We start from the raw sequence: 20,219 nt of genomic DNA, 5'->3' as shown, positions 1-20,219 counted from the left end.
CACTGGGCTACCCTGGGCTGGCATGCCAGAACAGGGAGAGCAGTAACGATTTTGCTCAGAAGAAAAAGAGGGTGGCTATTCTCTGTTGTAAACGAGGATGCTTTGGGTCTGATCCTGCACACGCTTCTGCGAGTAACTGCCCTCGTGAGCAGCCCTGCTGATCTCAGGTGTAAATGCTGTTACTCCCAGGCATCGGGGAGTCCAGGATTGGGCCTCCAGGGCCACCAGCCTGTCCCTTCCAGCTATGAAACTGTCAAACTGGGGAGCAGAGCAGGAACTTTTCCTGTTGCAGCCACCTCTCTCTGCCCCTTCCCTTTGGCCTTTCGCAGCCAAGTCTCCTCTTGAGCCCAGGCACCTCGAATCTGCCAGGTTTCTGGGCCAGATGCGAACGCGATCGATGGCCGAGCACAGCAGCGATCCCATGAGCTCCAAGGGCATCTGCCAAGCTTCTAGCGAGGGAAGCTCTTTCCAGACTCCGGCACTTCCACGTGTCGGCCCCGGAGCCTTGCACACAGGCCCGGAGAACTGAGCCAGGGCTCGTGCAGACAACCCAAGGCTGCTGCGGCTGCTGCTTCAGCTGGAGGCAGCCTGTGCAGCTTTCTGCAGTCCCCACACGCCCACGCAAGGAAGTGGTTACATTTCTCAGAGAGGAAAAGGGAAGTCAGGCTACTTCAGAGCGAGAACTCAACTTCTGCCTTTCATTCGGGGCTGGTTCAGCTGCAGTTCGTGTCGACTGCCCAGAGTCCATGAACTAGCGAACCCGCTTTGGACAGAGAGATTTTTTCACCCTGCTTTCCTCATCTTCTCTTGAAGGTAAGTTGGCAGGAGTTTCTTCTCTTTTACCACAGGGGAAGGGGAGGCTCGTCCTCGGCTCCTAGCGGAGTGACTGGCCGTGTGTTTAACCCCGGAGCGTGCCACCAAAAGAAAAACCTTTGTTCCTTTTACTTGAGCAGAACAGATCCGGAGCTACAAGAACGGCACTGGGATTGGAATGAACTTCCCCTTTGAATCAATAGGTCCTCAGAGCTGTTGGCTCCCCCCCCCCCTTTAAAACGTTTCTTTTCCATTGTAGCATTTTTTCCCCCTAGGAGGCCTGAAAGCGCCACTGATTTGGAACAGATCCCTGAGCAGGGATACCACAGAAATTAATGAAAACGGTGTGCTGGACCACAGGCCCGTTAGCCCTGCTGCTGTTCCCAGATCCCTCCCCAGGGATCCCCTCCGTGTGCACGCTGGGTCTGACTCTCCCCTTGCTTACGCTGCTCCATTTGGCAGTTACTTCTGAGTTACACCAGTGGGAGTGAGAGGAGAATCAGGGCCTCTGGTTCACGTTTGCGCTGTCCCCTCCTTGATTTTTTCCCCTCTAATCCTGACACTGACACTCGATGCAAAGGTGTCTCTTGGCACATCTGCCCGGAACCGGCTAGGAGTGCTCTCTTTCCAGCCAAAGGGACGAGCCTGCGTGGATTTCTGCGTAACAGCGTGGGCAAGCGAAGATGGAAGTGTGTCGGGGGATCTCAGAACCGTGTGCTGATGGATTAAAACATCAGGCTTTGCTCTCGGAGCCGAGACCTAGCTGCAGTGGGCAGACAGAGAGCTCCTCCCGTCTCTAATCTGCTGTGTCTATCATAGAGGAACTGCCTGGGCTGTGGTGATCTCTGATAGCCTGGGGCGGGGGCAGGGTGCCTTCAGTTAAATCAGTTCATTTGGAAGAAGGAAGAGAAAACCCTGGCCGGTGGAGCCATTGTCATACTCAGCAATGGGCTCCTACTGGGTCCCTCTCCCGAGGTGGGGTTAGGGGCACTCTGTCACAGCGAAAGCGCCTCGCCTGACTCCCAGGGGAAATCAATGGGTCGCAGGCTCCTAAATCACAGAGGTACTTTGGATTGTGTCACCCTGCTGGGTTGGCTGGAGAGGAGGAAAGGAAAGAGCAGATGGATGGAGCGGATGGGTAGAAAGCAGGGCCCGGGCCGGGGGGGTGCACAACTCTGCCTCCCCCTCCCTGCAGCTGTTGCTGGAGTTGATGGGATTGACCACTGAGGCCCGAGGGCACCGTCAGTAATACGGGGCTGGGACGGTGGCCTGACCGTAAAAGGCTTTGGGACAGACTCGGTCCCATCCCTGGCCTGGATCTCTCTCCCCCCAGGCTGAAGCAGGGCAGTGGAGATGCAAACTTGACCCCTGTGCAGAGCAGGGTGATCAGATGTCCCGATTGTATAGGGACAGTCCTGATATTTGGGGCTTTGTCTGATGCAGGCGCCTATTACCCCCACCTCCTGCCCTGGTTTTGCACACTTGCTGTCTGGTCACCTTAGTGCAGAGCATCTCAGCTCCCCTAGTGCCACCTCCCCCTGGAAAGGGCCGGAGGAGCCTGGCTGGACTCCCAAGGGAACATTGATTCTGTCTAGTCTAGCAATAGAGCCCCCTCCCATATTAACTGCTTGACTGTCCAGGGGCAGGGGTTAACACGGACGACCTGCCTGGCTTGGGGCGGGGCGGAGGACTATATTAAGCTGCATGTGCTAAATACAATTTCCGGGAAGGCAGTGACAGCAGAGAGGCTGATCCAGCATTTTGCCTGTTTCTGACCAAATTCAACGCTCCCCACAAAATTTGCAATCAAGGCCCTTCCTACTGAGCAACTTCCTTAGCTGGGGGGGAAAGAAATGGCCCAGCTCTGGATCCAGCGTTCAGTTACTTCCCCCAGCCTGTCTCTTCATTGGTGAGGCCTTGAGCCTGGGCAGAAAAGGAGTGAAACCCGAGGAAGGTATCCAATTCTAAGCCATCTCCCCGCTGGGGATCAACTCATCTGTCTCAGGCAGGCAACGATCCTCAAACTGAACTTTTTACCCACGAAAGCTTATGCCCAAATAAATCCGTTAGTCTTTAAGGTGCCACCAGACTCCTTGTTGTTTTTGTGGCTACAAACTAACACGGCTGCCCCCTGAAACTTACCTTTGTTTTACTTGAGAGAGCAGGTATCTGATTGTTCCGGGGCGGGAGGGGATGTGGAGCCAGCGGATTCAGGAGATGAATGGGACCGGCTGTTGGAGTGGATGTTAGTATAGAATGAAAGGTGACGAGCAAAGGGGAGAATTTTTCTGGACCCTTTTTTGGTTCTTTACTGTGCATAAAGGTGACCGGAAAGCTTGTTTTATTAACCGATGTCCTGCTTTGTCCTTGCATTACAACTTCAGCTCTTGTATAGTCTGCCTGGAAAACGAATAGTGGATCTGTGAAATCAGATGCCAAGCAAGTGAAACCTAACCTAGGAGGGGAAGTGATGGTTATTCAGATTGCTTAAAACACTTGGGTGCTGGCAGCAAAGCATCTCCATTTTTAACCATTCAGCACCCAGCGCCTTCCACGGAGGGTGAGGAAGGCAGCCAACGAGTCCCCCTGCAAAAGAGGGAAGGCAGAACTTGATATTCCCAAGGCAAAATTAAGCAAAGCTTCCCCCCTCCTGATATTATTTTAAACCTTTCAGGCTGTGTTGATGCATCAAAAAGAAGGGAATGGGGACACAACTCCCCTTTTCTCCTTCTCTGTTAAAAAGGACAGAGATGCAGTAAAAATGCACCCTTCCCCCAAACCCATCTCTCTCCTAAAGCAACATCAGCCGCTCAATTCTGGTTAGTGACTTCACATGTTTTCTGCTCCAGGCTGTCCCTCACATTAGCAGCCAGGCCCAGCCCCTCCAAAACACCCTGCTTTCAATGGGCGTTAGGCACTTAAATAGCTTTGAGGAGCTGGGCCCAGACTACTATTTGCAGCCAGTTTTATTCAGCCAGGCCTCCTGGGGCACTCGCTTCCTGTGTATCTCACGCCAGCCGTGTCAATGGGATGTGCTGTAGCAGGTTTCAGGACAGCGGCAGCACTGCGCGGTGATCACTGAAATATATACGGTCTGGTTCACTGGGTCAAACGAATCCCCCCTGTAACCTCATTGACACTTTGATGGGATTCTAGCATAGTCCTTTGCTGCTCATAACACTTCCCAGGGTTGCCACTGGTCACATTTCCCCCTTGCAGATGATGCACACAATCCCGCAATAATACAGACCCTTTGCATTTTTAATACAACGGCCTCCAAAGCTACTTAAGCTTCATTCAATAAGGTTTGTGAAGGAGCGTGCAGGAAATGGCCAGATCTGTCACAGGCCGCATTGTGCTCTTAGATTTATTACGGGTCTTACAGCTGTGTGCACATCAGCCAGTCTGCAGCACTGCTTGCACCGGGGTTAGTAGGATCATTGGTTTGATCTGCTGTGGTAAGTCCTATGTCCTCCACCATCTCCACGTAGTCTCATGAGCAATTCCTTGGAGGGCGGGGCTGGATGTTACAGCTGTTTAAGGCCCGGGTAGTTGGCACATTATGTGCGGTGGATCTGAGCTTTGCTGGGACTCAAACCACTAGGCATTGGTTTTTGCTAATTCCTGTGTGTGGGGCCCTGTTTCTCTTGCTCTTCACAGGCCTAGGAGGCTGGAATCTGTTATTAGAGACTTGGCTTTTTTGCCTCCAATAATAACAAGCAGCAAACACTGCAATTAACATCCTGGCTGGCGGCACAGAGAATCGTGGCAATTTCTGAGTGCTCCTCATGAAATTGGCTTCTAGGTTCAGTGCAGCCCTGCTCAGCAAACCGGGGTCTGTTCCTTGTCTGATGGTTCCCGTATCTTCCATAGAGTTGGCCGAGGCCTGTTTAAAAGGCAAGGGTGGGTTAATTAAAAAAAAACAAACTGTAAAAATATCCCCTCCCACTCCAACACTGAGTATTTCAAGCAGCACCACAATGGTTCTTTCATTATGAATTCTGTACCCTGGCAAAAGCCAGCGGTGAGCTAAGCTAGTGGAAGATATTAGTCATGATCTACACTGGGGTTGAACAGCCAGCTTGTGCTTAATAGAAATGTAGATTGGTTGCTGCGGGGAGGTGAAGAGAAAAGAACGTTTTAACCATAAAAGTTGAGTTGTGTCTAAAGAGGAAGGAACTCGCAGAGGAACCAAAGTGAGGAAACTAAGATGAAGCAACCAAGCAGGCCGAGAGATTGCACGCTGTCTGTTACACAGTGTCGGCAAGATAGTTTCTAGAAGGGGACAACTTCTCGTTTGAAAGGTTCTCTGACTTGCTAAGACACTCATGGTTAATTTTGCTAAGAGAATTTTTGATCTTGGTTGATTTCGGTACGGAAGCATCTTGAGGCACATGCGTGCCCAGCCCCTCAGCCTTTGCCACACCCTCTGTTTTGTTTGGGATGTTTAACGGAACAGCTGAGCGTTAGCCAGATTAAAACCAGTGTCATTAGTATGGACTAAATTGGAAGCTGGACTAAAACATGCAGCATAGTGAATGTGGACGGAACGAGGCAGTGTGTTGCTGGGGATTGGATGGACGCTTAAAGTGGGCAACGCCTACCATTAGACAAAGCTCGAGCAAGCGCATCTACACGAGCTACCAGCTCTGACTTGGCTGACGGCATCTCAGAGAGGTACCTCCCAGCAGCCAGACAGCGGTTCCTTCTTTTGCAACATCCTGCAGTGGCCCCAGCTGGAGGCAGGAAGCCAGGCTCGATGGGCCACTGGTCTGATTCAGCAGGACACACTTTGGATCTGAGGTCAGCCTCTTTAATACTGGAATGCCTCCAATCTAGCCAGGGTAGCTGGTACAGCCCCCTGCTCCATTCAGGGCGGTGTTGGAGGGAATGGATCCCATGATTCTAGCACCAGTGATGGGGAATAGTGAACTGGAAGGCGATCCGTTGGGGACTGCCTGGCTCAGGGGATGGGGACACGGAGCATTTCACCACTCGGGCGCCAGCTTGCATCTAGTCATGGTTGGTAGTGACAGAAAACTTTTCTCTGCTGCCATTTGTTCATTGGCTGTGAGCCATTTGATGCTCCCTGTCTTGGTACCATTCCCTCCAGGTGTCTGATCTTGCCCGGGCTGGGGCAATGTAGGGGAGGTTTGCACTGGGTCTGAAGCTCCCGCCCTTCCCCCTTCTATAAATAAAGGGAGGCCTCGCCTCTCTAGGGCAGTCAACCCAGCACTGAATTCACCCCCTCCATGGAGGCTTGGTGGGGACACGGCACCCAGTAGGTGCCTGTCCAACTGCCTGTGGCGTTGAGGGGGTAGGTCAGGAAGGAACCTGAGCCATGGGGAAGAGAAGATTCCCAGCCGCAGCAAGGAGGTGACTAAGTGTTTGGAGACACTGAGGACTCCCAGATGGGGCAGGCTCTTCCCAGTGCACTTAATTCCCAGGCCCGCTGTTGTTCATTCCGGCTCTGCTCCGTTCTGCTGCACGCAGCAGGGGCATCTGAGGAATGTGACAGGCATGCGAAGGGTGGGGGGGTGGGGGCGGATCTAAGGCACAAGGACAGGGGAGGGGTTAGCAGCCAGCTGCTCTGTGCTCCAGCTGGTGGAGGTTAGTGGCTCTCTGGGATCACACTGAAGATCCTGGCCAGGAAGAAGGGAGGCTGGCAAGGCAGGCAGCAGTTCCTCTGACCCTACGAACTTGAAGAATTTTGCACTTCATTCATCTGCAAGGAACCCCAATTCTGGGCTTGGTTCACCAGATAGATCACCTCTCCTCCCTCCCCTTCATGCAGGGGCCAGGCCGGACCGTCCATGTGAAGTGGACTGAAGGGCCCTGCTGAAGTGATCTGCTGACCGATAGTTACGTGCCAGTCACCTGGGTTAAGAGGCCATGGAACAGAATGATTTCCTGCACCCCCGCACCAGTACCGCAGACTTTCCCATAAGCCAAGAACATATGTGTCCATTTGGATGGAGCAGTTCCAAGTGGTTTTGGTCCTGGCCTTTCTGCAGAATTCTTATCTCCTCTGCCCCGAATGCTGAGAGCTTCCCTGATGTTTATACACATTGCAGAAACCAGAAATCCTGCCTAATGCGTCCATTTGACTGTCACCGCATCCTCCCCCCTTTTTATCTCCTTCCACTGGTTGCATCTTGACTTTATCCACCCTACACTGCGAGCTTTGGGGCAGGGACTGTCCTAGGTACGTGTCTGCTCAACAAGGAGCAATGCACTGCCCTGATTGAGGCCCCCAGGGGCTACAGCCGTGCAAAGAAGTAATAACAATGCAGCTGATTTCGATGAGAGCATCAGAGTAGCCACAAGAACGGATTGAGATCACAAGCGACTTTGTGTTTAGCCTGCTCCAATCCCCTCCTGTAAAACCATGCTTGTGGGCGGAGTCTGTTCGCTTCAGGAGCAGGAACCAGCGCCAAGAAGGTTCATGAGTGATTAGAAAGTCCCTTAACATTCTGAGCCAGCTTCCTGTTTTTTAAGGTTATCTGGACCTTCTTGTTTCCTTTCAATGCCCTGACTGTGACAGGTTGCTGCCAAAGGGCCATTCCAGGAAGACTTGAAAAGGGAACTGGGGGAGGCCTCGCTGTGTCCTTCCAGCAATAAGGCTCGACTGGATGGTAAGATCATTGCCAGAGCGCCGGGTCCATCTTGTGGGCTGGACCATGAGGCCTTGGCCTAGTCTCTTCTCATTTTGCACCACCAATCTCCCTCCACCAAAGGCATAAGGGGAGTAATTTATCAGACTGAATTAGTAACGCATTCCAGTGCTGACGTGCGAGAATCAGACAGTCTTAAGAAAGGCTTGGGGTTACTGACTCTAAAGGGCTGGCCACAGACAGAGGAGTGTGTGACTTCCTGGCTTTTCATCGGTTGGAGATCTGGCTTCAAATCCAGCCCTAGGTTAATGATGAATTGATGGGCCCTCCTCCTAGTTCCTAGTGGCCCAAACAACTACACAGGTCATGATTAGTTGAACTGGTCTGAAATCAAATCTGAAATTCAACAGAGATAAGTGCAAAGTACTACAGTTAGGAAGGAAAAATAAAATGCACAAATATAAAGTGGGGAATAACTGGCTAGGCAGGAGTGCTACTGAAAAGGAGCCGGGAGTGATAGTGGATCACAAATTGAATATGAACATACAGTGGCAAAAAAGGCTAATATCATTCTGGGGTGTAGTAACAAGAGGGTTGTAGGTAAGACCAGGGCCGGCTCCAGGCACCAGCTGAGCAAGCTGGTGCTTGGGGCGGCAGATTGTTGGAGGCGGCATTCTGACCAATCCTAGGGCGGCACAGCCGCTTTTTTGTTGTTGTTGTTCTTGTTCCGCTCTGGCCGCCCTGTAGGGGGCGGCAGCGCGGAGAACCAGAGCGCCCTGCAGGGCAGTTCTCTTCCTTCCCTCCCCGCCGACCGGAGCAGAGCCCTCGCGGCAGGAGGCGGCGCGGCGGGAGGGGCCGCTTGGCAGCGCCCCCGCTGTAGCCCTGGCCGCCCCCTTCTCTCTCTCTCCCGCCCGCTCCCTCCCCCCACAAGCCGGTCCCCCTGCACCTGTGCTCCAGCCACGCCACAGGTTTTTTTTTTTGCTTGGGGTGGCCAAAAAGCCAGAGCCGGCCCTGGGTAAGACACAGGAGATAATTGTCTACTCAGCACTGGTGAAGCCTCAGCTGGAGTTCTGTGTCCAATTGTGGGCACCAGGCTTTCGGAAAGATGCGAACAAAGTGGAGGGAGTCCAGAGGAGAGCAACACAAACGATAAAAGGTTTAGGGAACCTGCCCTCTGAAGAAATATTTAAAAAATTGGTATGTTTAGTCTTGAGAAAAGAAGACTAACGGGCACCTTAGTAATAGGCTTCAAATATGTTCAGGGCTGTTATAAAGAGACCTGTCATCGATTGTTCTTCGTCTCCACTGAAGGTAGGGCAAGAAGTAATCAATTCAATCTGCAGCAGGGGAGATTTAGCTGAGCTGTTAGGGAAACGTGTCTGTTAGGATAATTACGCTCTGGAAGAGAGTTCCAAGGGAGGTTGTGGGATCCCTCTCATTGGAGGTTTTTAAGAACAGGTTGGCCTAACACTGGTCTAGGTGGACTTGGCCTACCTCAGTAGAGCGGGCTGGACTAGATGACCTCTCAGGGTCCCTTCCAGCGTTACATTTAAATGATTCTATGAAAGCCAATTGAAGTCAATGGCGCTATGCAGATTTACATCAACTGAGGAGCTGGCCTTTGGTTTCAGTTGTCATTGAATACCAGCGTGAGAATCACCATGAATCTACCGAGTCAGGCAATGATTGGGTGACCAAGGAGCAGATTCCAGTTTACCGGCCTTGTAGAGGCTTGCTCCCTTTGGTGGCTATTTCCTTTAGATGTGGCTGACGAGGGCCCTCTTTTAACCTGGCTCTTACATCTCTGCCTTTTCACTTTCGTTCCAGCTGAAACGCCATGGCCTACCACAGCTTCCTGCTTGAACCCATCAGCTGCCACTCCTGGAATAAGGACAGAACCCGTAAGTGTACAAATCCCTTCTCCTCCAGGCGCACCAGCACTGTGGAGTGAAAACAGGTTACGCGGATATAACTGAGTTAGCAGAACTGGCCCATGGTATGCATGGAACATGCTGCACTGGTAAAGGTCCCATTTCCCAGGACCCAGCCTCAGAGTGCAGATAGTGCTGAGCCGGCCACATTGGCTTCCCTTCAGGGCTGGCTCACAAGACTGCTTCCCATGTTCTCCCCAGCTGCCAGCTCCCCCCAGATGTGCAGGCTGTGGAAACCCCTTGCATCTGGCTTTGCCAAGTGCAATGACATACTGGCCTGGGCCTATGACCTAGTCATGCTATTCATCAGAAAGAAGAGACAACGTTCATCCAGGTTCTGAGCGCCTCAAACTCGGCAGAGGGGTTTTCAAATCCAGGACCCTAACAGAGAGAGGAGGCCATTTCCAAGGTCCAGGTCCCAGTTCTGAACACGCAGCTAGCTTGGAGCTGGGGGGACGGATCCTGGAGTTTGCTTATGTCCCGTCTCTGAAGCAGTTTGTACAGAGGGATAACGCCCAGGAGCAAGTGGGTAACACATCTGGGGAGGTGTTCCAGCAAGCTCCCACTCCTCGCCTCCCCCATGGCTTCCTACCAGGAGATTGGGGTCGTGTAGGTGGAGACTCAGCCCAGCCCCGCCAGCTCAAAGAGACGATCCTGCAGCCCCTTTACTTGGGGCCAGGTGCACCATATGCGATGTGTTGTGGGGGGGCCCAGCCCCCATGGTGCAGCAATGGGCAGAATCGAGGTTGTTACTGTTAGTATCACAGATAAATACATTTCAAGTCAATCTGAGCTGCCCTTGTGGCCTGCCAGCAAAGCCCCTGGGCGATTGACGGTGAGTGACGCCGTGGCGCCCTGGGGTGGAGGGTATAAAAGGGCTGCAGTGACCACGGAGTGGCTCACCAGAACAAAAAGCACTTTCTTTAGGGGCAGGGGGGAATGGGCCATGTGGCTGGCTGTAGGCAGGATGGGGCGGGCACAGGAAGAGTGCCTGCCAGGGGGCCACCCCTCGACAGCTGGCATTCCATAGGGAACCTCCCAGCAGAATGGCTCACCCGAGGTGGGCGGAGCCTCTTCTGGTAGTGGGTGGGGCCTCTTCTGGTAGTGGGCGGGACCTTCCTCCCACTTGCCAGTTTAACTTGGAGCTGAAACTCAACGCCGGGGGCTGCACAGCAGTGGCAGAGTGTGGCATGGATGGGTGGGTCAGAGGAGCTTGGCTGGGACAATTCACATTCAGCTGCTCCCCTCCAGCACTAAGTCTCGCCTAGCTTCACCCAGCTGCCTCTTCCCCTTGTGCTGCTCCCCTCACATAGTTGAGGCCTGAGCAACGGAAGGCACAAGATCTAAGCTATGCTTGAATCAAGGCCTCAGACTCCCCTTCGTGTCCCTTTTATAACCTCCACCTTCCTGCGTAGAGGCCCCTGCCCACCACATGCTAATGTCAGGTTCACCAACACACAGGCGCCGACTTTCCCGCTCCGCCCCAGGTCCCGCCCCCACGGTACTCCTTCCCCCAAGCCTCCGCCCCGCCTCTTCCTGTCCCTCTCCCCCCCAACCCGAGCACGCCCTGCCCTTGTTCCTCCCCCTCTCCTCCTGCACGCCGCGAAACAGCTGATCCACAGTGGGCAGGAGGCGGTGGGAGGAAGGGGGAGGCCCTGATGGGTGGGGCCTGCTGGTGGCTGGGAGGCGCTGAGGGGTGGGGGAGGAGCTGATAGAGGGGCTGCCAGTGGGTGCTGAGCACCCACCATTTTTTTCCCATGGCTGCACCAGGGCTGGAGCACCCACGGAGTCGGCGTCAGCGCACCAGCACGTGTGAAGTTTCTCTCCTAGCACCTCTCTTTGTCACTGTGCACAGGGATCACCCAGCCCCTCGTCACAAGGCAAGAGGGATGTTGCTTTTAGTAGCTTTCCCACAACAGCGAACTCTGTGTCCGCTGACTGTGCGCTACAAGCTGGGCTCTGGCTCCAGACTCAGGGCCACCGAGCAGGCAGCAGGGGAAGGTTGAACGAGGAAGAGCTGGGGTCGCTCAGCGCGAGCCCCTTTGAAGTGTAGAACGGTTCCATTGGCTCTGGTATTCGGCTGCTAGCTGCAACTGGCAGCTGTTGCTTAGACAACCCCCCGCCCTCCTCCCCCCCAGCACTAGTCAGGGTAGAGGCTTTCCTGCCTGACCCTCGTGGGCCATAAGTGAACACCCTGAAGCTTGAGACTGGCCTGTCTCACCATGAGCTTAGCCTGACTGTACATGCTTAGACATGCTGTATTCATGGGCATCAGCTGCTCCTGCTCGTCATAGGACCCCCAGCCGCGGTACTTAACCCCGCCCCCGCTGGCGGGTCACGTAACCGCTGTTATTGTTCCCCAGAGCTTGCCATCTGCCCCAACAACCACGAGGTCCACATCTACAAGAAAGCTGGGGAAAAGTGGAACAAGGTCCATGAGCTGAAGGAGCACAACGGGCAGGTGACAGGTGAGACAACGCGTCATAGGGCCAAGGGTCCCTCTCGTCGCTGAAAGCAGCCAGGGAACACGGCTCCTAGACACAGCCGCCCGCAAGAGACGGGGCTGGAGGGGGCAGATCCCCGGCTAATGGGAGGGCTCCCTGCTTGGTAATGCACTCAGAAGGACGTGCTTGTATCTGCCGTGGGGGACGGGTGTCCTGGAGATCTTGTCTCAGCCGCAGCCAGAACCCCTCAGGCTGCACTTGGGCATCTTGCTAACTAAGCAGGGTTGGGCTGGCTCAGCCCTTAGATAGGAGCCATCCATGGAACACAGTAGTGCTGCAGGAGGTGGTGGTGTATGAGTCAGTAGGTGGCGCTCTTCCCCTTGTCACTACTGAGCCCAGAGGCCTAGCGCGGTGGTAGGGGGCGCTGTGCTGTCTTTCAGAGGAGATGTGCAAGGGAGATCCTGACCCAGGGGCATCAAAATCCCAGGGCGCTTTCCACCACAGTTCTTGTACTGGCTGAATTCCCCATTGGTCTCATTCTTCACCCCCTGTACTAAACTGTTGTGTTGCTGTCTGCTGTCAAACAGCTGCCATGTTCCACCCAGAGGTGGCTGCATTTCAGGGGGGAGTGAAGGAATGTATATAAATTGTTAAGCAGTGAGGGATCTTGTGAAAGGAACAGGGAAAATCTAAGCTTTTGCTGTTAGCCAGCTGAGGGCAGAAGCAGCTGAAAGGGCCTCCCCAAGGTATAAATTGAGATGGGAGTTGCAGCTAACAGGAGAGACCGCTTTAAGCCATCATTAAAGCTGAGCTGGGGCAGGGACTGGCTAGTGGCAGCACATTGGCGTTCAGGGCCTCACCACTCTGTCACTGCAAGGACTGGGAGAGACAGAGGCTTGGAGTGGCATGAACAGTCTCCAATTAGAACAGCATCCATCCCTGTCCCGCCCCTGGTAGGCCTTCTGTGGGCGGGTGGGGGGGGGATTGATCCACTTCCTCAAAATCAATCAACTTGCAGCTTCCCGCCCCCAAAGATCTGTGCTTTGAAAGGCTGCCTGGCTGACTCATTCTAGGAGGTTGTGGCTCTGTAGCAGGAACCCCAGATCCGGCGTGGCAGCCTGGGGCACTGAACGTGAAATGGCACTAGTGAAAGGCGGGGGGAGATTTGGAAGTGGAGGCTGGCAGCAGGAGGGGGAAGGAAAGGGCAATGGTGCCCCCTGCTGGCCATTTTGTTGGTTTCTTCTCACCAGCTTTCCGGGGGGGGCAGTAAACTGATGCTGGCGATGGGCCTGACCCAAAGCCCTGGCACCAAACACCCCAGCTGTGAATGTGGTGACTGGGGAGGGGCTCGAAGAGCCGGGGAGAAAGGAGTTTGGGAGCATAGACTCATAGATCTTCAGGCCAGAAGGAACCATGATGTCATCTAGGCTGCCCTCCGGCAAAGCACAGACCAGGGACCCTCCCCCAGCATTCCCTGCCCCAGCCCACGCCCTACCCACACGGCTCTCTGTGTTTCAGGCATTGACTGGGCCCCCGATAGCAACCGCATCGTGACCTGCGGGACCGACCGGAACGCCTACGTGTGGACCCTAAAGGGCAATGTCTGGAAACCCACCCTGGTTATCCTGAGGATCAACCGCGCCGCCCGCTGCGTGAAGTGGTCCCCCAAGGAGAACAAGTTTGCTGTGGGTAGCGGCTCCAGGGTCATCTCCATCTGCTATTTCGAGCAGGAGAACGACTGGTGAGTCCTGGCCCTTTGGTGCGCCAGCCTCTAGGGGAACATGCTCCCAGGGGGTAGGGCGCCTCTGCCCTGCTGCTGTCAGTCAGGCAGCGTGTGACCTGCTTGTCTTGTGCCCTAGGTGGGTTTGCAAGCACATCAAGAAGCCCATTCGCTCGACCGTCCTCAGCCTGGACTGGCACCCCAATAACGTCCTGCTGGCCGCCGGCGCCTGCGACTTCAAATGCAGGTGAATTAAGAGTCCCTGAGAAAACGCTGAGACCCGGGGATGGTAAGGAACAGGGGGTTCTGGAAAGGAGCAGGAAGGCTGCTCTCTAGCGGGGAGCCTTCGCCCTGGCTGGACTGACATGTTCTTTGGCGCTCCAAGGTTAGAAATGGGGCCCTGTTGGGGTTTGGGCTTGCACAGAACTGCCTCTCCCTTTGCCGTGCCCCGTCACTTTCCTCGGGGAACGCTGGCGTCACCCTCTTCCCCTGTTTATTTCTGACTAGAAGTGGGCCCTAGATCAGAGCACCCCAAGCTCTGGGGAAGCCCTGACCCTCGACTGGATCCCAGCTGTGCAGCTCAGGCCCATCGCTGGCTCTTCAGAACCAGAAACGGCCGCTGGGCAAACAGCAAAGCCGCTCATGTGAGAGTAACAAGGGACGATCATGGGACTAAAATAAAGATCCAGGGAGAAGCTGAGAGGTCGGGTTCGCCAGATCAGAGCCGGCTTTAGGAAGTGCGGGGCCCGATTCGAACAGTTTTGACGGGGCCCCGGCAGGGATGACTGAAAATAAAAAAAAACACGTAAAAAAACATGTGGGGCTTGTTCTCACCGGGTGGCACTCATAGTCTTCGGCGGTTTGTCCTTCACTCGCTCCGGGTCTTTGGTGGCACTGAAGGACCTGCTGCCGAAGTGCTGTCGAAGACCCAGAGCGAGTGAAGGACCTGCCGCTGAAGTGCCGCCGAAGACCTGGAGCACTGCCGGGTGAGTAAAAATTAAAAAGGAGCCTCTAGCCAGGGAAGGGATTCTCGGCCACTTGCCCCCACCCTGGTGGCCCTGCCACTGGGTGCGGGGCCCTCTTAGGCGCGGGGCCCGATTCGGGGGAATTGGTGGAATTGGCCTAAAGCCGGCCCTGCGCCAGATCTAGGCAGGACTGGGCCCTCCAGGGGTCGGAGTGTCGTTCAGGACCTGGGTGGCGTGAGGGGAGTCTCCATGTGGCAGCAGCGCCTCCCTGGCTGATGATATCGTGGAGTGATTTCCTGCTGTAAGCATCCATCAGGGAGCTTCTGATTTGTTGTTCCCCACCCTAGGGGTGTCTCATTAGCGATGTGGCCCAGCCCAGCTCCCTGGCAAAAGCTCTGTCGTCCGTGGCCCTTCATAACACAACTGGGCCTTGATCAGGAATGAGTGAGGCATGTCGGGGGCGGGAGAGAAGAGTAACTCCCCCTTCTGGGTTCTAACAACACTCGGCACCTCTCTGGAGAGGGCCAAGGGACTCGCTTGAGGTCACACCCACCAGCATTACAAACCTGGTCGCCTAGCTCTTCAGCCAGGGTCCAGGCTGCTGGACTCGGCTGCTTCTCGGGCTACCAGCACCGTAGCCACCGTTCAGCCAGCGCATGCAGCAGCCTAGAGCTGTGCCTCGGTTCCCTGTAGGATTTTCTCGGCCTACATTAAGGAAGTGGAGGAGAGGCCGTCCCCCACGCCGTGGGGCTCCAAGATGCCCTTTGGGGAGCTGATGTTTGAGTCGAGCAGCAGCTGCGGCTGGGTCCACAGCATCTGCTTCTCTGAAAGCGGCAACCGCGTGGCGTGGGTCGGCCACGACAGCACCGTCTGCCTCTGGGACGCCAACAAGAAAACGGCGTAAGTGGGACTGTTTTCTTTAACTGAGCAGCACGTGCCAGCACACTTGCATCTCCAGTGGGGCAAACCCCAGCTCGGGGGAGAAGCCCTTGTCCGCACAGAGCAGGGAGAACCTCACTGTGAAGGGCTGAGCTGGCTGCAGGTAGCCTGGACGCTGGAGCGGCCGGGGGTTGAGGGCCTTGCTCAGCCCCGTCCGCTGATCGACCCTCGGGGATACAGGGGCTCTGCCGGCAGAGGTCTGGGAACGAGCAGCGAGGGTTGGGAGCGCCGGGGCTGACTGCTGAGCCGTCTGCACTTCTAGCCTCTGTTGCTGCTGCGGCCACCTCTGGGGGCAAAAAGTGGCACAGCTGGCCAGTGCCCAGCGACACTCGAGACTAGCCTAGGGCAGCATGCAAAGACTGAATCCAACGCCATCTCCTGCCGCTCTCCCAGCCACCTACCGACCCAGCCCGATCAGCCGTGCCCGGCTGCCTGGGCGAGGAAGGGACCACCCGTCACAATCCTCCTGCTAAATTGGCCCCTTTCCCTTGCTCACCCCACGGTGCTGGAGACCAGGATGCGCTCAGCCCTCGCAAGAGCCGGCTAACCCTGGTTGCAGGCTGGCTCATTGCTCGCGCTCTGGAAATCTGGGGGGCCTGTTGCGTTCCCTGGTGGTTCCAAGGAGGATGTGATGTGAAGCCAGAACGCTGCTCAGAGGTGCTAACCACTCTTGGCTGCTTCTCCCTGCCTAGTGTCACCTCGTTGTCTGTGGAGACTCTGCCGTTCCTAGCGGTCACCTTCATTACCGAGAACAGCCTGGTGGCAGCGGTAAGTCTACGGCTCGCGCCGGGAAGCTGAGCGGCTGCTCTGGTGCCTGGCGGCTTTGAGCCGAACACACTGTTGGTGTTTCCCCAGGGCCACGACTGCTACCCGATGCTCTTCACCTACGATGAGAGCCAGGGCTCGCTGACCTTTGGCGGGAAGCTGGACGTCCCCAAGCAGAGCTCCCAGCGTGGCCTGACCGCTCGCGAGCGCTTCCAGAACCTGGATAAGAAAGCCAGCACCGAGACCAACAACGTCACGCTGGAAACGCTGCACAAGAACAGCATCAGGCAAGTGCCGGGTGGGGCACTGGGAGGGACCCCGCCGCACGTTAGTCCCGGAGACGGTGGGGGATGGAGCTAAGTCCAGCCAAACCCAAATCCCAGAGCTGTCTCCTCACTTCGAGGAGGTTCGGCTTCCAGTCTGACCACGTTAGTGTGGGACTGGCTGAAGCGGAGGTTTGCACTGCAGAGCATCTCCCTGGCCGTTCTGCAGGGACAACCTGCCTCCCCTTGCTAGAGCTCACTTGCTCCATGCAGCCTTGTTAGCTGGGAGAGCCCCTGCTGGTGGCCTTCACAACTGAAGGTGGTGAGTTGGGTTGCACGAGACAGAAACTTGGGCAAAGCTCTCCTGTTGGAGCCAGCCTTCCCGTGTGGCAGGTGGTAAAATAACCCGGAGCTTAATAAACTCTGAGTCGAACACGCCACCTTAGAAAGACTCTGTCAAATGCTGAGGCCAGGGAAGCCAAAGGGCAGCTGACTTTCCAGTGTCCGTCTGTGCTCTCCAGCCAGATTTCCGTGATTGCCGGCGGCAAAGCCAAGTGTACCCAGTTCTGCACCACAGGAATGGACGGGGGGCTGAGCATCTGGGATATCAAGGTAAACAACCCCAGCAGTGACTGGAGACGTGTTTGCAAGTTATGGGGCTTCCTTGGATCACCTCAGATCACAGCCTGAGTGCCAGGCCCTGCTCGCAGTTCCACTAGCGTCAGCACCTCCCTTGCAGCCAGCTGTAAAGGAAAATACAACGTGGCCCCGCAGCCCTTCTACACGAGGGGATTGCTGGCTCTGGGGAGTGGTGCTTCTGCAGCCACTGGGGGAGGGATTCTCAAAAGCACCTGGCCTTGGCCTAGCTGCTCCCAGGCCCACCCTCCGCCCTTAACCAAGCAGGGTTTTTATTTACCGGGGTTGTTTTCAAACTGTCCTCACGAAAGACCCAAACAGAAGGGGAAGCCTTCCCAGACATTTCAACTGACTTCTTTGGGAGCCGCCCCCACTACAGTTATGAGGCTGCTAACAAAGCTAATCTCTGCCCTGATTGTGCTTTCTAGTTGCTTTTATTACGCCTGCTGGCCGCTGATTAGCAGCAGGTAACAAAATTCACACTACTGGGAAGGACTTAGTAGCTCAGAAGCCTTGTGCCTGATTACATGGAGACAGCAAGGAGACAGCTGGGTTCTCTCTGTTGGAAGGTGCTTGGGAAACGTTATATTGTAACAAAAGCTTCCATTTCACGTCACGCTCGCGTCCCCAGCGTCCCACTGATTTGCAGTTCTGCGACCCCCAAATGCCTGGGAGCTACCGCTCAGCACCGGACACTGCTTGCAGGCCAGTCCTGGTACTGAGAGCACATACCTTTACCTAGCACTACACTATCCAGACTCACAAAGCCACGCGCGGTTCCCCAAGGCAGTGCTGGGAGCTGACGGCACTGAACGCTGGCTGTTTGCTGGTGCAGGCATATCGCTACTCATTGTTATTGCCACTCTCTGCTGCCATTGGCTAGCTCCAGGGGGATGTGTGTCCACAGGAGGCTATTTCCTCACCTTCATACCCCAGAACCCGGATCAGCTTTTCAACCTTTTCTTCTGTTGAAAGCTATTCAGCATGCCCGAGGGAGTGTTCCACGCCGGTGCTGCGCCCATCACAGCCACTCACATGAGCACAGATTGAGTCCTTGTGTAATAAACGCTGCTTGGAATGGGATCAGACATGCCGCCGAGCCCTTGGCTCACCTTGTGCGACTCCACCCATTCCGTCACAGCTAGTAACATTCGGCAGAGACATTCTGTCCATGCTTTGACCTACCCAGATAGTTCTCCAGGCTAGGGGGGAATATTCCCGGGATGGTATTTTTAAAATTCAGCCTGATCAAAGGGAAATTTAGAACCCGAGACTAGCCCCTCTGATTAGAGGATCCTGCAAAAGAAATGGACACACCCAACTAGCTCTGTCAGACAGTTGACTTGAACAGCCCTTTGGAGCAATGGAGAGCTGTAAACGCTAAGCGCCACAGAAAAGCATGCCATGTCCTCTTGCTGGGGTGGGGGGAGGGGGTAAAGTAGGGGCTGCTTGGGGAATGCTAAATGCATACTAGCTTGTATTTTTACATGGCTGGACACAGGGCCGGCTCTGGCTTTTTTGCCACCCCAGGCAAAAAAGCCTCCCACTGCCCCCCCCCCCCCGCCCTCCCCTCCACGGGGAGCGTGGCAGGGGAGGGCGCCGAACCCGGCCGGGGCCCTGCTCTCTCGGACTGGCCAGAGCGCCAGGGGGAGGGCGGCGAGCCCACCACAGCTCCGCTCTCCCTGGCGGCCGGAGCGCCGCAGGGAGGGCGGCGAGCCCAGTCGCGGCCCCGCCCCAAGCACATGCTTGGTGGGCTGGTGCCTGGAGCCGGCCTGGCTGGACACAATGTCTATCTATTCCCCCCCCCCCAGCATAAAACAAATACCAGCTGTGGTCTACATCCAGTTTTTGCAGTTTCGGCATGTCCACACCAAATCACACCCTTAGTGGTAAAAAGATGTTCTACAGAAATGTGGCTCAGTCCCCTTCCCATCTGGAATCAGTTACACCGGGACAACTGTGTCTACATTAGCGGGTGGTGTTGTAACACTAACTCTAGCAATACCGTTAAAGCAGCAGCTCTTGTGTGGGTCGACAAGGCTTACGAGATGAGGTCACAGAGGGCCCTGCATTAGGCCTAGTCTTCACTTACCGGCTGGTCCGGCGGCACGCCATCGATGTTCTGGGATCGATTTATCGCGTCTGGTTAAGACGCGATAAATCGATCCCGGAAGTGCTCACAGTCGGCGCCGGTACTCCAGCTCGCCGAGAGGAGTACGCGGCGTCGACGGGGGGAGACTTCCGGCCGCGTGTGGACTGCGGTAAGTCCGGACTAAGGTACTTCGAATTCAGCTACGTTATTAACGTAGCTGAATTTGCGTACCTTAGTCCGAAGTCCGGACTAAGTGGGGACCAGCCCTTAGAGAGGTGACTGGTTGAGAGGCAAGGAGTCTGCTGCAAGAAGCAGGCATATTTCCATGGCTTGTGCTTGCACTCTGGCCGAGCAAGCCAGCTCCCTAATTTGCAGTGGCCAGGCTGCCCAGACTGTGCTCTCACACACCCGGAGAAAAGTGCTTGTTGGAAATCTCTGTTGTTTTCCTTGTAGAGCCTGGAGTCCGCACTGAAGGATCTCAAGATCAAGTGACGGAGCCTGTCGGGAAAGGCCATTTGCAGCACCGCCAGCCTCGCTCTCTTATTCCAATTCTGCTTGCTTTTTTTTCTGTAAGATGTTGAGTTCAGATCAAGACGACGGATAGTTGCAGATACACATCTCCCCTGGCAGCGGTACAACTGCCTGGGCTCAAAGGCACTTGGGAGACTTGTCAGCTGAAGTAAATTAAGTACAAAGAAATTAAGTAGTATTTTTAAGACTTTTTTACATTTTAAAACAATGCACCTATGCTGGTCATAAATTGCTTAAAGAAACAGAAAATAAAGTGTCTTTTTCATGTAAATCCAGCGGCTGCTTTCTTTCGAATATATATTGAGGTCAGTGTCACTGTTAAGTTCTCCCCAAGGTAGCAGATATCATGGGGGAGTCTCCTAGTGCTGTCTCTGCATCTGTTTCACACCTCAGAACCACTTCCTGTTTCAAACAATTGCTGCACTAAGGCCTGGCACCCTTTATTGCCAGAACAGAAACAGCTTTTGCCTGGGAGGGGTTCTGCCCATGCCTGCCTCAGCCATGTA

The 20,219-nt window shown here is 55.0% G+C and overlaps 1 protein-coding gene across 1 annotated transcript; it reads left to right on the top strand.

The window, feature by feature from the left end:
- Window positions 1-655: 655 nt before the first annotated feature.
- ARPC1B (actin related protein 2/3 complex subunit 1B) lies at window positions 656-19,984 on the top strand. The gene is made up of 10 exons (XM_034784800.1): window positions 656-813; window positions 9,255-9,328; window positions 11,722-11,826; window positions 13,321-13,543; window positions 13,662-13,769; window positions 15,181-15,387; window positions 16,119-16,194; window positions 16,282-16,478; window positions 16,976-17,066; window positions 19,636-19,984. Exons 2-10 carry the CDS (start codon window positions 9,265-9,267, stop codon window positions 19,672-19,674), a joined length of 1,110 nt encoding a protein of 369 aa, XP_034640691.1. The 5' UTR covers window positions 656-813; window positions 9,255-9,264; the 3' UTR covers window positions 19,675-19,984.
- Window positions 19,985-20,219: the final 235 nt, after the last annotated feature.

The sequence above is a fragment of the Trachemys scripta genome, chromosome 10 (genome assembly GCF_013100865.1).
Source record: "Trachemys scripta elegans isolate TJP31775 chromosome 10, CAS_Tse_1.0, whole genome shotgun sequence".
In the NCBI taxonomy this organism is placed as follows: domain Eukaryota; kingdom Metazoa; phylum Chordata; order Testudines; family Emydidae; genus Trachemys; species Trachemys scripta.
The sequence above is the reverse complement of the archived record's forward strand: the minus strand, read 5'-3'. Positions and strand labels throughout refer to the sequence as shown.

Bases quoted from the DNA above. Each gene is read 5' to 3' on its own strand.
- ARPC1B (XM_034784800.1), top strand. From the start codon at position 9,265: ATGGCCTACCACAGCTTCCTGCTTGAACCCATCAGCTGCCACTCCTGG. The intron at 11,827-13,320 runs GTGAGACAACGC...TCTGTGTTTCAG, and splicing joins GCACAACGGGCAGGTGACAG to GCATTGACTGGGCCCCCGAT. The intron at 16,195-16,281 runs GTAAGTCTACGG...GTGTTTCCCCAG, and splicing joins AGAACAGCCTGGTGGCAGCG to GGCCACGACTGCTACCCGAT.